This window comes from Canis aureus, chromosome 24, assembly GCF_053574225.1.
Source record: "Canis aureus isolate CA01 chromosome 24, VMU_Caureus_v.1.0, whole genome shotgun sequence".
NCBI lineage: Eukaryota > Metazoa > Chordata > Mammalia > Carnivora > Canidae > Canis > Canis aureus.
The window spans coordinates 30,563,783-30,581,238 of NC_135634.1; the positions used below are offsets into that span (position 1 = coordinate 30,563,783).

Below are 17,456 nucleotides of genomic sequence, written 5' to 3' on the forward strand. Positions count from 1 at the left end.
AGCAGGCTCCCTGCGGGGAGCCCCATTTGGGATCACGCTCTGATCTGAAGTTAGACATTCAACCACCAAGCCACCCAGGCATCCCACTACTCTTCAGTTCTACTCAATGGCCTTTGTTCCCCAAATGCCTTTGTCGTGTATTTGAAGGACTCCCTCATTTGTGAGTGCCTTTCTCTCCATTGTCCAACACTTAAGCTCCAAAGGCTTTATTTATATAGCATCCATGAGAGGCTGCTTGGTGGAATGGAGCAAACATTGAACTTGCAGCCACTCTGGCCTTGGATGAATTCCTTCCCGTGTCTGGGCCTCCACATCCATATCTGTAAAAGAAGGGGCTCAAGAGCATTCGTTATTTAATTCCACTATATGAGGCTGTTCTAGCGAAGGAATAACTATTGCATTGCACCTCTGTTATGTTTCTTTAAGAAAAAAAAAGACATCAAGGAAAACAGAGTGAAGAAAGGGAGAATGGGAGAAGCAAGAATAACGGTCAAAAGTCACAATCATTTAACAGGAAATGCGTTCTGTGCAACCTTCCCATATCTAGCTAAATATGCAGAGAGTTTCATTTAAAAGATGCTATTCTTAGGCTCAGTGCACATGAATGTAAATAAGTACTAAAATCAAAACTTAAGTGCTAACCGCATAGCTGAAATACCAGTGAAATAAACCACACGTGAAAATCTTGCCTGTGTGACCAATAAATTTGAACTCTTCAATTGCTTCTCCACAGCAGCCAAACTTTCACAAAATGCAACCACCATTACTGCCTCTCCTTGGGGTAAAGTAGATCCCCACTTAATTTGAGAAAGGACTGTGCACCCCTGAGTCCTTTGCTCCTGAAAGCGAACCCAAAATTACAGGAAACCTTGGTTTTGCTATTTTTGATTACACAGGACCCCTAATCACTGGTACAAAGGCAGGTGACGTTTTGAATTAAGAATTTTAATCCTTTTGGCATCCAACTAAATCAGAGAATATTCGCATTTTAAGGACTAGTTCAATCTCTCATTCATAGATGGGAAAACTAAGACCTGGGGTGATAAAAATGACTTGTATGAACTCCCACAGTTCCTTTGACTGGTGACAAAGCCAGAACTGTACCTTCTACACCTGACTGGCAGCTTACTGCCCTTCCTACCATCACTTAGTCCAGCTTAGTGACTATGGACGGAGTCTCTGCACCATACAATCCCCCACTGATATATTTGTTTATAAGCTTTCCTTTTAAGTGCCCAGTGTTTCTTTCATTTTATTTTCTCAGCCTTTTTGTTAGTGATCCCTTCCCACTTTACAATGTCTTAGTTTCCTGATCAAATGGTCCCTTCCTACCAGTCTTTGAACATTGGCAGAAGGAGTTGGAAGCCCAATTCACCACAACCACAATTCAAATAATTTCCAATTTCTCCAAATTTCAGTTAGGGATCACATTTACTCATGTCCTAGTACCACAGATACTCCTGCATTGGGAGACTCATGGTTCTGTGTCTCCACTGCTGCAGCTAAGCCTGGGCTAACCCCAGGTAGTTACACATGAACAACCTTTGCTATGGCCATTGTGTGCAGTTGATTTCATAAGTGAAGTTAGATGAGCTGAAATCTTGTGATCCTAAAGGAAGCCCAAACCAGTGCCCAGGATTTGGAGAATCCTCCTTTTCTAAATCTACTTCTCTCTCAGATTGAAGGGTCTTAATCTCACTGTTTGTATGGTGGTAACACTTGTTCTTTCGGACTTCATCTGACTCCTCTATTTCTTCCTAGATTTTTGCTACCAGAACACAAGTTATCCTGGAGGTCTACAGTGGATTTGTCTATTGAGAGGACCATATATTTTGCTTTGTTTCCAGTGCTCACTATGATATGGTACCCAACATTTTGTGTGACTGTGGCTCATTAAGCTGCTGTCTTCAGAAAACAACAGATCACTTTCTTCCTTAGGGGTAATTCCTAGTTCTGTATCTGAAGTTACTGATGGGGGGTGCCTGGCTCGTTCTATCAGTAGAGCATGTGACTCTTGATCTCTGGGTCATGAGTTCAAGCCCCATGTTAGGCATAGAGCCTACTTAAAAAAATAAAGTTATTGAGAGGCGTTACTATACTTGTACGCATTATAGCTTATATACCTTTTTGATTTACTATCTTATCTAGGTTTTGATGTGCTTTTTAGTATTTCCAACTTGGCATTACAAATCAGGAGCTGCTTGTGTTTCTCATGAAGTTTTGTGACCTCATGGATGACTTCCACTACCAGCTTTGCTGGTAATAGAGAATCTTGGGGTTTGAGGAGGCCTTAAAATTATCTAGTCCAATGCCATTGTTAAGTGGTCATACCAGTATAAGTTCAGACACCTTTAGTGGCAGAAAATTCATTACTTTCTAAGGGAGCTCATTGCATTTTGGACAACTCTAACTACTAGAGAATGTTAAGCCAAAATATACTTCCAGGTACCTTCTACCTAAGGGACCTAATGGTCTTTTCTTGGGACCTCAGAAAACATGTGTCATCCCTCTTGTATATGCAACTCCAAGGTCATGTAGTTGAAGACTGCTCTGAAGTCCTCTCCACATCTTCTGCCTTTGCCTGTATCATCCCTTTATCAAGTTCAACATTCCCGACACTCTTCATGGTTGATACTGCCTCATTTCCATACTTGTTCTTTTGTTCCTACTCTTTGCTTTACTCTTTAAGACTCTAACTGTATCAAAAACTAATTTGGTTTAAATAAAAACTTAAACAAAACTAATTTGGCTAATAAGCATCCTATGGTGTAGAATATCATCAGAAGCCTCCCATCCATTATTTTATTCATTCATTCATTCATTCATTCATTCAGCATTTATTATCAGTCATTGCACTTCCTGATGGAAATGCAACATGAAAACAAATGTAGATATGACCTCAAATAACTCATGGTTCAGAAAGGAGGAAGGAGCAAGAAAGGACTATAACAGGTATGCTTGGAACAGTGATAACACAAGAGGGGAATGAGTGGGAATCAGGACAGTTTCACAGAGGAAATGCTAAAACAGAATCCCAATGAAAGAGTAGGAATTCACCGGGAAAGAGAGGAGAAGGGTACCCCACACAGAGAGAACAGCCTATGCTAAACTGCATGGATTAGAATACCGTGCCTTGGAGAACTGTAAGGATTTTGGGATGGTCTGAGAGGGAGCCTCTAGATAAGGAATGGAGAAGTGAGGAACCCCACCTAACACTCAGGACTTTGCACATAGTAGTGATTCCCACCACATCCAGCCAACACCCACTATGTACAGAAATCATTTGGCTAGTTAATATCCACCAGCCAAGCTAAGAATAAGAGGCTGTTTTGACTCTAACAGCCTAGAGCCTAGTGACAGTTGACAGATCAGGTGAGATTTTGCATTTTTCAGAAGGACCAGTGACTCTCTGCTTTTGAAATACATGGCTGAGTGATCCGGACAGCAACGTCAATCAGGGAGAGAAAGCACCTCGGGTGCTCCCCACCTGTGTTGCCTAACTCTATGCATAGGGACAAAGAGGCTCCAGGATAGCCCATCCCTTCCCAGTGTGTGCAGTGCACTCCGTTCTGGGCCTTGATGGGCCCCGTTCTCCCTCCATGCCCAAGCTCTGTCTGTGGACTGGATTCAGGCTGGATCTGACACCTCTTTTGGATGTGCCTCTCTTCCCCCAACTCCCTAATCCTGCGGATGTCCAAGCTGTGGTGCTGACTATAGACCCAAGTAGGGGTGTCTTCCTTGGTGAAGTGGAGTGGAGTGGAAAGATCCAGAGAACCTACTTATTCCATCACTCCTTCCCCACTCAGTAGCTCCCCAAGCAACTCCAGGGAACCCTAGGAATATCAAATATCCCATCCATGTTCCAGATTCTTGCGGAGACCTGCTGGCACTAAATATAACTGAACCCAAGGCTTACTTAATTGAAGCCTTGATGCCACCCAAAGCAGAAAAGCCATATAATCTCACCTTTATGGTTCTGGTCACTAGAGGTTTATTGTTATTTCAGTGTGGGTTGTCTTGAAGATCTCATATCAGTTTCAAGTTCTATAGATATAACTATTATTGAAAACCAAGGGTCAGGCATGGATTTTTATCCTGTTTAAAATGACACGTAGCATACAATGCATTGTGAGGAATTCAAGGTAAGATAGAAAGGCTACTGCCCTTTAAGAACTTGGAATCTAGTTGGGGAAACAAAGCATGAAGAGATTTAACCATTGTTGTTGTTTTGCTTTTTATATTTACAATTTCTGCTGTTATCCCCATGCCTGCCTCTGCCCTTGTACTTTGTATATATTTTTAGGCTGATTCTCCTAAGTGGACAAAAGCAGGTATTTGCATAACAGGAAATGGAAGACACGGAGGATTTTGTGGGCCCGGGACCACATTCAGGTAACATCCCTGCAATATTGCCTGATGAAGTAAATAGTTCTTATAGTAAATAGTTCCATAATATAATAAAGGGCCAGTGGGTTGAGACTGTACTGAACTATAGTTAGTGTTCTTCCTCTTTAATCAAAATCTGCTTTCTTATGACATGGTTTAATATTGAATGAATATAAATTCTTTTTTTTTAATATTTTATTTATTTACTCATGAGAGATACACAGAGGGAGTCAGAGACACAGGCAGAGGGAGAAGAAGGCTTCCTTTGAGGAGACCGATGCAGGACTCAATCCCAGGACCCTGTGATCATGCCCTGAGCCAAAGCAGACTGAGCCACTCAGGTGCCCCAATATAAATTATTTCAACAACTAAAATAGCCTATTCATAATGTAGTGGACTCTGATCAATAGTTATATGTGTATGCACTCTCCCACCCCCCTTCTAAAATGAGGTTCCAGAAAGCCATCTTGGATTTTCTGAGAGTAGTCTCTCTTGGAATGGGCAAGGTAAGGCCCCTGGAATAATATCAGGTGCTTTCCTTAGAAGGAGAGATATAGGGTGAATGCTCTGGGAGCCAATGAGGGCGAGGCCCGAGAAGGCTGATGGAGGACCCCTGGCACCAAAGAGGGAGCCTTCCCTGGGGGATGCAGAAAAGCAACCCCTATGTGCAGAAAACAGGGAAAATCACATGCTTTGTGTTTTGAGAATTGAGACAAAAAATTTCTCGCTCACAAGGAGTGAAATCCTTTAAGGACCAGGGATCCAGGGTTTTGGGGTCAGTGGGGTGGTGGCTAGCATCTGAGGCATGGCTGGGCACATAAAATGAAAGAATCACAACTTTGGGGCCTTTGGTTGAGTGTCGGGCTGAAAGAGTTTGCTTAGGAGATCCACCACCACCCACAACCCCCACTCCCACACACACACCATGACCGTGACAACAATGAGCCTGTGGGGCTGTTGGAGGAAGCATTTTCAAAAGCAACACCTGTGGCAGCAAGAAGCAACAGGAGTGGTAGACTAGGTTAACTTCTTTAGACTGCCCCCACCTGCCCCTACTGACTTTTTCTTGGGTGCTTCAGTGTAAAATACTGGAAAAGAGGAAAGAGTGCTTGAGCAGTTACAGGGAATGAGAAGAGATGTGGTCAGTTCAGGCCAGTTCATTCCAGTTACAATTTATATAGCAAGACTACGCTTGAATGGTCTGAATTCCAGATAGAATACTTTCTCCTTTCCAAATGGTTTTTCATTTGAGAATTTGAAGAAAAAGTTTAAAACTCTGCTGTTCATCTGACTTCTTAGCCTTTGCTTCAGCTGAGAAATAAGCTTCCAATCTTTTATCAGATTAGTTGCCAGTGCTTCAAAAATCAAGATAAAGGTCATGGATACATGGACCCATCCTTTGCTTCATACATGTGGCTAAGATACTATGGAAATATTGTTCACAAAAAAGAGTTCTTAAGTTACAAAGTTGATCAAGGCCCAACATCCTTCACTGTCCACACATAGGTTACAGAAACATCCTGGAATCCTGAGGCACCTTTTATAACATGGACTAAATAAAGTAGTCATCAGCCTGTATCTGGCCTAGGGTTGCCTGAGTGGCAGATTCTTTTCTTTCCTGCTTCTTCTCCAGCTCCAACCCCTGAGCCAGCAATTTGGTATTTAATTCTATGCAGCCCTTAAACTAAGCCATGATGATTTCTTTGAGTTGAACTCAATTAAAGAAATTAGAATGTCTGAGACAGAGAGTCTGAAATACAAGGTCTTTCAACTCCCTGTCACTGCATGAGCATGAGGAGGCAGAGAGTCAGGCTTTGGCACAGCATACAACTGCACTGTGATACTTTATAGGGTGTGAGCTGGCTCCAGGACATGGCAGGATTTGTGCTGGAAGCCATAAGGCTGAACTGAGGGTAAAGACTGGCTGAACCATCTGGAAGACCTGTCTAGAGCCTAATGGAGGTTGGGCCTTCTGCTCAGGCTGCTATCCTGGGTCCCAAAGTGAAACTTCTCCTCTGAGGTTCTTCAGGGAAGATGACTTCCCAATGTCATGCTCAGTTTTGGGGCCTCATGCCCCTGCATGAGCTTGTAGTGCCATGACTCTTAGGGATCAATTCTTCAGGTTCATGTCATGGCCATTTCCCAAGGTACAGACTAATCCCAGGAGCACTGGGTTAGGATAATTTCCAATAACCTTGACTCCAAAGACCCACCTATGGCCCTTTTCTAACCTGGTGGATACTGCCAGCAGGTATTTTCTAAAACTCATCCAAAACACAATGTTTCGGTTGTACCTTTCCTGAGGATTATGGCTCCTACCAGTCCTTCACTTCATAACCAAGGGAAACCATTAAAGTGAGTAAATCTCTGGAGAACTACAAAGATTTGCTTCTTTGGGATTTTTATTCTTTTTAAATTTTTAACCTAAGGAAGATGCTATTAATGACTTTCAGTGAGGAAGGGGGAAAATTCTCCCAAATTTAACCTCTGAAGGCCATCCACTGATAGAACACCCTCCCACACTGTGACATTTTGTGTTTTTGTCAGCCCTCTCATCTTATAGATGGTCACAGAGAAGTGATTTACCCTGGTCATGTGTCCCTTCATTCCTCTGCATTCTGCTCCCTGATCAATTTCTTTCCCAGTTTGAAAAGACCTCCCAGAGGCCTTTCTTCACCACACATTTAGTCCTATCTTAGGCTTCTCTGTACACAGTTGGCATTTAGTGAAGAATATCCAGCCATTTTGGCTTCTCGGGATTTCTAAACCTCATTTCATTTCAACATATGTTCTGAGGAGATACATTTGGCTGCATTTTGGAGTTAGTTGCAAAGTCCTACGACTCTGGGAAATAGGAACCAGACTGGAATGGTCCAACAGTGTCTGCTTCTGATGTGAGGCATAAGGAGCTGGCAGGAGACTTCTTACATTATTGGGTTTGTGGACTGATAGAGGTCAGGCAAGTATATTGTACCCCAAAACCTTTAATTTTATATAATCTCTGTTTATCTCTAGGTGATGATGATGTGTTTAAAGAACCAATGAGGAAAAGAAGACGTTCTCTTGACCAGCGGTTCAGAGCATTTCCTCCTGTGGAACAAAGTGCTTTTAAGGAATGTGAGTGTCAATAACAATGCTGTGTGGCTTATTTTAATGTGGCTCTGCTCTTTTCCAAATGTGTAAAAATGCTCAACGGAGGAGGAGGTTAAATGGGAAAGAAGGATGAAACATTTTCAAATGATCCTGATCCAGAAAAGGGGACCTCAGAGTCTCTGCAGAGATCTATTAATTTGACAGTTCATCTCTAGAAGTCTCTGGAGAGCAGGGTTTTGATCAAAATAACCTCTTCCTGGTGAGGACAAAGATTGTGAAAATGGTTGGTTTGGTGCCTTGGTGAGTGTTTCTTTGATGCCCTGGCATTTTTTTTTTTTATGACCATAGGAGAAAAGATTCTAGAAGGGCAATAGCCAAATGCAAAGCATTTGCTGACTCCCATTACAAGGATTTTCAGAGCAGACTAGCTCCTTGGGAGGTTCTCATACTCAATAATTGCTATCTCCCATGAGCTATTATCTCTAGTGTCTGATAACTTGCTATCATATTTAATTGGCTTTTCATTTCATTTCTCTTTCTCTGCAACATTGAGCATATTCCTCTTTTGGAGACCTAGTACTTGATCCCTGTCAGGTACATCCCAGGTAATACATCCCTATTGATTCCAGATGAAAAATTGGAGTCACGGACCAGAAGGGTTTTGAGCAACACTTATCAGAAACTTATTCAGTCTGTCTTCCTTGATGACAGCATTCCTAATGGAGTCAAGTATCTCATGTGAGTCTGATATCAGCTACCCATCAAACCTCCTATCCATTCTTTCCTTAGGTAGATGCTTTTCTCCAACAATGAAAGGGAATTTTCAGTTAGAAACCAAGCAAAGAAGGCTGAAAAATTATGTGGCTATGGGATATTATTATTTATACTGATAGTTGCCATTCATTGGGTTGCCACTCTTGTTAGGTAACCTGCTAAATACTGTACATATATCAAATTTAATTGTCCCAATACCCGTATAAAGTAAAAAGTATTATCACCCCAATTTTATTGAAATTGTGGCTTAGAGAGGCCAAGACATTGACCAAAGTCACACTGTTGGTAAGCGAAAGGGCTTGAATCCAAGCCAGGCGGTGTGAAACTCTAGCTGGTACCCTCAAATGCTGGGCTGAGTTGACCTGAAGCACTTGATTAGTCAGGACTGAATCTCCACCCTGGTAAGACTCTGTGTTGCTCCCAGTAATACTTTACTTCTGCCTAAAATTTATTTCTAGGATCAAGACTACATAGTTTCCATAGAACACAAACAAAGACACTTCACATCTATATAGGCATTATAGAGTTTGTATAAAATTATCGTTACCAAGTATTTTTGTGTAATCTCCTTTGATCCTCATGACAACTCTCTGCAGGAAACAGGGACTAATATTCCCCATCTGATCAAGAAAGTAGCAGAGATTCAAAAAGATATATGACTTGCCTAGGATTGAAACTAAGTTCCTTCATGTTCTATTTTGATATTCTTCCCACTGCACTTTGATGACCATGACAACATGCATTTAAAAATCAATTCAGAAACAGGCTTCTGGCCTTGATTGAAAAACCATCATTGGACCCAATCTACATTGGATTATTTGGAAGCACAGGGGCTGGGAAGAGCTCCCTGATCAATGCCATCATCCAGCAAGCAATGTTTCTACCAGTATCTGGAGAAAGTATATGTACGTCATGTATTGTACAAGTGAGCTCGGGCTGCTGTGAGCAGTATGAGGCCAAAATCCACCTTCTCTCTGACCAGGTAAGTGTCTCCTTCCTTGCTTGCTTCCTTCCTTCCTCATTCCTCTCTCTGTTTTCCTCCCTCCTTTCTCTCCTCCTTCCCTCTCTTCTTTCCTTTCTTTCCCTCTCCCTCTCTCTCAGAGATTAAATTGTAAATATAGTTTATGACTTTGTTGAAAGGAAAAAAAAAAACATGGTATGGAATGAAAAAGTTCTGTAGAGCGAGCTGGGGATTCTAGCCTGCATCCCGTCACTGTTGTTAGGGGACTTTGGGCAAGACATTTCCCTTTTTGGGTCTCTATTTCCTCACTAACAAAACAAGGGGTTTGGATTAGATGATCCCTTGCTGGATTAGGTGATTTTTGAGTTCCTGCCTATGCAGTCCCTACCCATCTCCACAATAACAATGGACTCCTCCCTTTGTCCTTGTTTTTTTTTTTTTCTGAATCTGTGTCATGAGGGGCTTGGCCCTACTCTCTTGGCAGGAGTGGAAGGAAGAGCTGAAGAATTTGACTAAACTCCTGCACAGGACAGAGGACCTGGGTGAAGAGGTGGACACTTGGGACAGGGACGATGCTGTGGAGGAAGCCATCTGGAAGCTACAAATGTTTTATGGAAATGGAGCAGAAAGAAAGAGCTATGAAGAGTTACTAAGGGCAAAGCCCAAAGGAAAGATTCCCACCTCCAGAATCATCACCCTCAAGGCAGAAGAGGTAGCTTCGAGATTTTTTTCCTGCATAGTATCATGAGTCACAAATATAATAATTGAATCCATTTAAGAGATTTGCTCAAGGCACAGTGTTTTTATTGGAAATGAGTTGATACCCAAATCAGAAGTATCCCTGACCAAGTTCTTTTGTATTATTTATGGCTGTCAAATCAGAAATTTTAGTGTCTGACTGGGGGATCTTTTGCGAATAGGGAAGGCTATTTACAGTTATTTGAGGATTAATTAAGGATGCTTTGGGCTACAAATGTTTAAAAACAAAACCACCCAGTTGATGTCTTAAATGAATAGGGATTTATTCATTTTCTCACATAAGAAGTCTGGAAATAGTTGGGTTTGTGGCTTAACAATGTCAAGATCAACACCTCCTGGATTCCCTTGGCCCTCCACTGTACTTGTTGCCTCATACTCATAAGATTGCTACTGAAATGCTAGATTTCAGGCTTCATGGAAGAAAGAGATGGATAAAAAGTTGGCACTAGCCATATCTCCCCTTTCCTGGGAAAGTAAAAGCTTTCTCAAAAACACCCCCAACAAACTTCTGGATAGATTTCCTCATACAGAACTGGACTCTGGTTCAGTCACATGGCCTTTCCTAGCTGAAAGGGAATCTAAAGCAAGAAATAAATGTGTTATGATTGGCTGAGACCAATCTCAATCTACTGCCCAAACAAACAGTCACTATTCTGCTAGCATTGGTGAAGACAGGATGGATATTGGATATGCAGCAAGTAGAATAACACTCTCCTCATTTTTATAATCAATATTCACTTTATTAAATTAAAATTTCATTTTAAATTAAAATACTTGTAGAACTAACATGTAACTTATTAAAATTATACATTTAAAACTTAGTGTTTCTTGTCTCTTAAAATTCATGTTTAAATATTCTTATCCTATTTATAAATCTGGCATTTTTTTGTATGAAATAAGAACAATTACTTACACTTGTTCTAGGTTTTAATGTTCAGTTATCTTCTAAGGTTAACATAGTGAGTGTTCCTTAAATAGCGAATGCTTACTTATATAATTAATTAAGTTTCCTTAGACTTTTTGTGTTATAGTTCAGATTAAATATATTACATTCTCTCAAAAAAATTTAAATACTGGACCAGGCACACTTAGAGGTCAAATAAATGAAATCTTTCAAGGCACTTAGCTCCTTATATTTAAATGAGTATTACTATTAAAAATAGTTATATTCCTAATGTCTAAGACATAGACTGAGCATGTCCAAAGAAACTCAGTGATTATAAAACTGGTTACTTTATTTGGGCACACACAGCTTACACCAAATAAGTTATACCAAGGTATCAGTATAGTGCCCATTTCTTTACTACTCTGTATTTAGAAATATATTCCTTCCCAATGATACAAATTTACCCCATGAAACTAGGAGTTGAAATACTCATTGAAACATAATTACATCTCAGTGAGTGAGGGCACAGATTCAAAATTTGATTCCTGGATTCTAGACTGGAATGAGGGAAGCCAAGTTTGCTTCCAGAATGATTTGTCTGGAGTCAGTTTATTTATTAGATTGAGACACCTTCTTATACAAAGGGACTTTTCAAGCCCATGTGTTTTCTGTCATATTCTCCTTAGTGAATCTGCTTTATTTATTTATTTATTTATTTCAGAAGAGAAAGAGAGAGAGAGCATGAGTGGGAGGGGCAGGAGGAGAGAGAATCCCAAACAGATTCTGCACTGAGCAGGGAGCCAGACACAGGGTTCAGTGTCACAACCATGAGGTCATGACCTGAGCCGAAACCAAGAGTTGGACACTCAACTGACTGCACCATCCAGGCACCCCAGTATCTGCTCTATTTTTAAATTAAATATCTTAAAGAACTTTTATCATGTTTTCTTTCACAATTTCTTATTATTTTATTAGAATTAATGAATTCTATGACTCCCTACCCAGATTGCAACAAATCCCTTATGTAATCTCAACTCTGTCAAGAATTTCTGTTCTTATCTTTTTTTTTTTTTTTTCAGGACCATTCTAAAAATATTTATTAACAATGACCACCATGGGGCACCTGGATGGCTCAGTTGGTTAAGTGTCTGACTCTTGATTTTGTCTCAGGTCATGATCCCAGGGTCATGGGATCCATCCCCATGGTCAGCAGGGAGTCTGCTGGAGATTCTCTTTCCCTCTCCCTCTGCCCTTCTCCCCTGTCCCTCACCACCAGTGCTCTCTCTCTCTCTCTACAATAAATAAATACATTTTTTTAAATGACCACCATACATCCAAGATCTTCTGTCCCCTGAAGTAGTATCCCAGTAGAGATTTGCTGCCACACATAGTTGCTGGCATGAATGTGTCATTGTCTGAAGATATGTTTAGCTAGGAACAATGGGCTGAGAAAAATTCCCCATCCCTACCATCATTAAAACATGCTGGAAATGCCTACACATCAAGATATTTTTGTATTTGGAAGAGAAATTTTAGAAACCATTTTAAAGATCAATTTCAGACCAATTTTCAATTTGGAAAATATGGTCACCACATCACTATCAATTTTCTATAGTCAAGGCTTTCTGGTAATCCAAATATTTGCATTAGCCACATGGGAAAAATGCTCTCTCTCCAAAATGTAGACAATTGCATATTAATAGCATTAATTTTAGAATTTAAATGGAATTTAGAGGATGAAATCATTATCCAGTGAAACTATAACTTTGCTGAAGCTCCATTCTAACTGGCTCTGGTTTTTTCATCTGTACATAAGGAGCTTGCACTTTCTGATCTCCAGGGTCCTTTCTGGCTCTCAGAGTGTGGGCCCTTGCAGACTGGATCACAGGCGTCCCAGTGCCCATTGCCCAGTGCTGTTTCTTACCATTACTCAGCATACCTTCGCTGAGCCTAAATCACAGCTGATCCAGGACAGAGAACCAGGAGAATGTCTGGTGTGTGTGATTTTGTCCTTCTTGCTCAGGCAGAGGAGCTATCTGTCAAGCTGGACCCCTACATCCGGACTCAGAGGAGAGATTTGGCTGGAGAACCAACTGAGACACAGATCTGGCCCTTGATCAAACATGTGGAAGTGACTTTGCCCAGATCAGAGCTGATTCCAGAAGGGGTTGTGCTGGTGGACATTCCAGGCACAGGCGACTTCAACAGCAAGAGAGATGAGATGTGGAAAAAGGTGATTCTCTTTCATGTGACTTTGTTTCCTCTTCCTTCAACTCCCCCACCCTTTCTAAAGCAACAAAGAATTTTCTGTTCTGGGTACAAAGTGGAGAAGCTGAGACCCAGAGCCGAGCTCCAAGGAACCAGGAGGCTGCTAAGGTGTTTAGTTGTAAAGAACAGAGACCTACTAAACCAATCTCGAGCAAGAAGGGGTTAATCAAAAGAGTATCCAAGGGTCTCCTGTGACAGCCAGGCCTCAAGGCCACCTATCAGGATAGAAGCTGCCATTTTCTCTCTCGTCCTCTGCCTGGCTTTTGTGGCTGTTTCTTTGTGCATTTCTCTGTGGGGTCCTTCTTTTTCTTAGCTTCCTCTGCTTAGCCCTTAGGATCCATGTTGTGGACAATGACCACCCTAGCCCTGTCTCTTTTTTTTTTTTTTTAAGATTTTATCTACTTATTCATGAGAGACACAGAAAGGCAGAGACATAGGCAGAGGGAGAAGTAGGCTCCCTGCAGTGAGCCTAAATTGGGACTCCATCCCAGGACCTCGGGACCATGCCCTAAGCAGAAGGCAGATGCTCAACCACTGAGCCACCCAGGTGCTCCCCTAGCCCTATCTCTAAATTACATTGTGGTTCATATGCCTACAACTGTCTGATTCTAGTCTCTATGTGCTTTAGTTCAGATTCCTAAGAAGGAAAATGGGATCACTTACTGCCCAGCTAATGATTAACCCTCTCTGGTTTAGGTATCCAGTACAATCAGCTGTGGCTAGAGGTGGTGGTTGAATGTCTACCCTTTCAGCCAAAATCTTGGGTAGGGTTTCACTTTCTGGCAAAGAAGTTGGAGCTGACCAGGCACCCCAGATATGTCTACAGTCAGAGAGCTACGCGTTGCAGTAGCTAAATCTGTACCTAATGATGAAAGACCGAAATATCTTTAAGAATTTATCTCAAAAAAAAATTTATCTCTTTGTTCATTTGCTTTTCATTCACAAACACATATAATATGCAAGACAATAAATTTAGCACTGAGAATGCAGTGATTATGGCCAATAATAGCAGACATTTACCGAGCATTTACTTTGTGCTAGGTACTAACCTCAGTAAAGTAAATTGCCCATCATCACCCTGGGGATTTTAACCCAGGCAGGATGGCTGGAGAGCCTCTCTGATCTTAAATCCTATTGTAACCCTATATGTTGGAACAAAGCTAAATTAAAAGATGCAGAGCATTACCTTTAATGTTAAGAAAGGTGCATGTGTGTATGTGTGTGTAATGTTTGTAAATGAATAGCAGAAGTAGAATCTTGCCTTTTAGCAGGATACCCACCCAACTGTAGACAAGAGTTTCTGCATTTACTACCACTCTTTACTACATACATTTGTGAATTGTTTGCATATTTTGGATGAACATGTATTACCTTTATAACTAAAAAGCTGAAAGCAAAATAGAAGTGTTGAATGAGAAGCAGAGCCTTCCTGCAAGGGGCTTAGAGTCTAACAAGAGAGAAGAAATCTACAGATGACTAACTCCCTGACAAAAGGTGATATAAGAGAAGTCCAAGGTGCTATGAACACAAAAATAGAAATTACTTTCAACAAGCAACCTCATTCCTTCAGCAGACATCCACTGAGCGCCTACTCAATTTTGTGTTAGGTTTTGGATAGACGAAGACAAAGACTTGCTCTCGGCAGTCTTATAGTCCAGAAAGGAACCAATTAGTTCCATTAGTTAACAAACCACATTACTTAAAAATGAGAGCACCAAGGGATGAGTTCTTTTTGCAATGTGAAGGAAGCTTCAGAGAGGTTCCTTGGGCTTAGCTGTCACCACAGTAGACTGTTGAGAATGGGACCACTGAGCGCTGTTCTAGGCCAGAGAGCAGCAAAGACCCAGAGGAATGAAGGAGCCAAGTGTTGGGGGAAGGATGAGTCTTCCTGGGTGGCTGGAGGGAAGAGGTGTGGGGTTTAGACAAGAGAGGCACAGAAGGCAAGCCCAGAAAATTTGGGGGTTGGGCTTGAATGCTACCCTTCCTGGGGAAGCTTGGAAGACAAGAGAGGCTGGGGCATGTGATAGGAAGAGAAAGGGTGTCTTTAGGCAGAGGAGCTCAGGAGCACAAGGCATAGGACTGGAGCTGGAAGGGGACTGGGAGGGAGGGCTGGGATCTGTAAGTCACAATCAGTCCAGCACTATAAAATGATCTATCAGAGAACCATCTATTCTCTGCTATATGCAAGCTTTAAATTCTGTGGATTTGTGCTAAATGAATGACTGTGGACCAGGGGAGCTTTGTGACCAGTTTGCAGCCAAGATCAGGTTGACAAGATCAGGATGCCAGCCTACAAATAATCAGTCTATGCTCTGATTTTACAGATGAAGAAGTTAAGGCTCAGAGAGGGAAAATAATTTGCCTAAAACCACACAGCCACTGAATGGCAGAATTTGAATGAGAAAGCAGGTTCCTTCCCGGCTGGCTCCATGTCTCCCCATAGGACCCCCTCAGTGTTTTAAGATAAAGGCAGTCCCAGAGTCCTTCCCCTTGGTAAACTGCTCAGGTCCTGACATGAAGGCCCTGGTTTCTGCAGGGTCTCAGCTCTTGGAGTGGAATCCCCAGCCCTGGCTAGTTCCATGCTAGGCCCCAAGAGCAACAGATTAGGGAGGCAGCCAGCCTCTCTCCCTGGATGGAGCTATGGTTGCTGCCAGTTATGATATGCTGGGCAGCCTATCAAAGGCCACTCAGAACAGAGGAGCCAGCAGATCTGGCTCAGAACACCCGCTCTGAGGAGGTCGGGCTACAGTGAAGGGATGGTTCCCAGCCTGCTCCGCTTGGCCTCAGCTCCCCTGCATTCCTGTGGTTTTGGGATATTCTCTCACAAGAAGTGACTAAAGACTCCCCTCTTTTTAGGGAGAACATAGCACAATGCCCCCTTCCCCCATCTCTCTAGCTGCCAGCCTTGCCTTCCCTAAGCTAAGACTACTATGAATTCATGTGTCTCTGTCTGCCACCTTGAAGTTGTGACATTTTAGGCATATGTCACCTGAGCTCTCTGAGGCCCTTTCGCATCAGGGGAGGGGAATGGCATCCCTGTCACCCCACCTGCTCATAAGTTCAATTGCTCTAAATAAGCTTTTTTGTGTCTTCTGCGACTCGAACTTGACCAAACCCTGGCAGTCAGAGCTTTGTATAGGGCCTGAAATGTGTACTCCTCTTCTCATGTTAATAAACATTTATTAAGCACGTGCAGTTTCCCAGGACCAGGGGAATACAAAAGTAAAAGAGGCCCTGCCATTGTGGAGCTTGCAGCCTGGTATCCTGTGATCTTCCACAACCTGACTGAATAGCTAGAAGCTTCCCTAAATAGATTATTATAGTTTGGGAAGTGGGAGGGAGCAGTTGTTTTTATTCTCCTGCCTAAATGTGAGTTCATCCACATAGGAAGGAGGTTTTCCTAAGATTTCATTTGACAAAGGCTCCACTGCTAAAAATATGCTTGAAATCCAAGATTTCTCAGCCTCAGCACCTTTGGCATTTTCAGCCAGATAAATCTTTATTATGGAGGTGCTGACCTGGCATCAAAGGATGTTTAGCATCCCTGACCTCTACCCACTAGTGCTTAACCCAAGTCATAACAATTAAAAATATCTCCAGAGATCACCAAATGTCCTCTAGGGTACAGAATTGCCCTGAGTTAATAACTATTGGCATAAGGCAAAATAATGACTTAATTATCAAGTCACAAACTTGTTACACCTCTGTGTGCAAAGTGCTGTCCTGAGGAACCTCAAATAAACTCAGTCCCTGAGCTGGACCAGCTTTTTCTTTATATGGAAAAGGTGACAAGTGAAACAGTACAGTAAGAGAAATGTCACAAGGCAACATGTGATTACTTCTCACATAAAAGTTGCATATCGAATAGAGCAATACTTATGATTTTTTAAAGATGTTTATTTATTTGAGAAAGAGCATATAGCACATGAGCAGGAGGAGGGGTAGAAGAAGAGAAAGAAGCAGACTCCCCACTGAGCAAGGAGCTTGATAAGGGGCTCAATCCCAGGACCCTGAGATCATGACCTGAGCAGAAGGCAGACACTTATCTGACTAAGCCACCCAGGTGCCCCAGTATTTATGACTTTAATAATAAATTGTAATTTCATGTTCATTGACCTTCACAACTGGGATCATAAAGTTTCTGGCTCCGTGCCCCCACATGGTGGCAGTGTGCTAAATATGCAGGGGCAGTCAAACATCAAAACGATGCCCTCTGGTGATAACTTTGGGATTGATGAATGACCAGAACCTCTTCTGGAAAAACAATAATTTTCCCTAGAAGACAACTGAAGTAAAGCAAGCCAGTGATGGATCTGGGGCTGGAGGTCT

General features: G+C 42.0%; 1 protein-coding gene across 9 annotated transcripts in view; it reads left to right on the plus strand.

The window, feature by feature from the left end:
* NUGGC (nuclear GTPase, germinal center associated) overlaps nt 1–17,456 on the plus strand; it is a 54,190-nt gene that overhangs the window by 9,463 nt on the left and 27,271 nt on the right. For 2 of the 9 annotated variants that reach the window (XM_077868721.1, XM_077868722.1), the window contains 6 exons: nt 4,304–4,392; nt 7,402–7,503; nt 8,109–8,217; nt 9,013–9,235; nt 9,699–9,926; nt 12,883–13,092. In XM_077868721.1, coding sequence (XP_077724847.1) covers nt 4,350–4,392; nt 7,402–7,503; nt 8,109–8,217; nt 9,013–9,235; nt 9,699–9,926; nt 12,883–13,092 — 915 coding nt within the window. In that variant the 5' untranslated portion in view covers nt 4,304–4,349. Of the gene's footprint in view, nt 1–1,523; nt 1,941–4,303; nt 4,393–4,521; nt 4,728–7,401; nt 7,504–8,108; nt 8,218–8,849; nt 9,236–9,698; nt 9,927–12,882; nt 13,093–17,456 lie in introns of those variants that run through there. The other 7 variants (XM_077868725.1, XM_077868724.1, XM_077868723.1 and 4 more) reach the window with 6 other exon arrangements.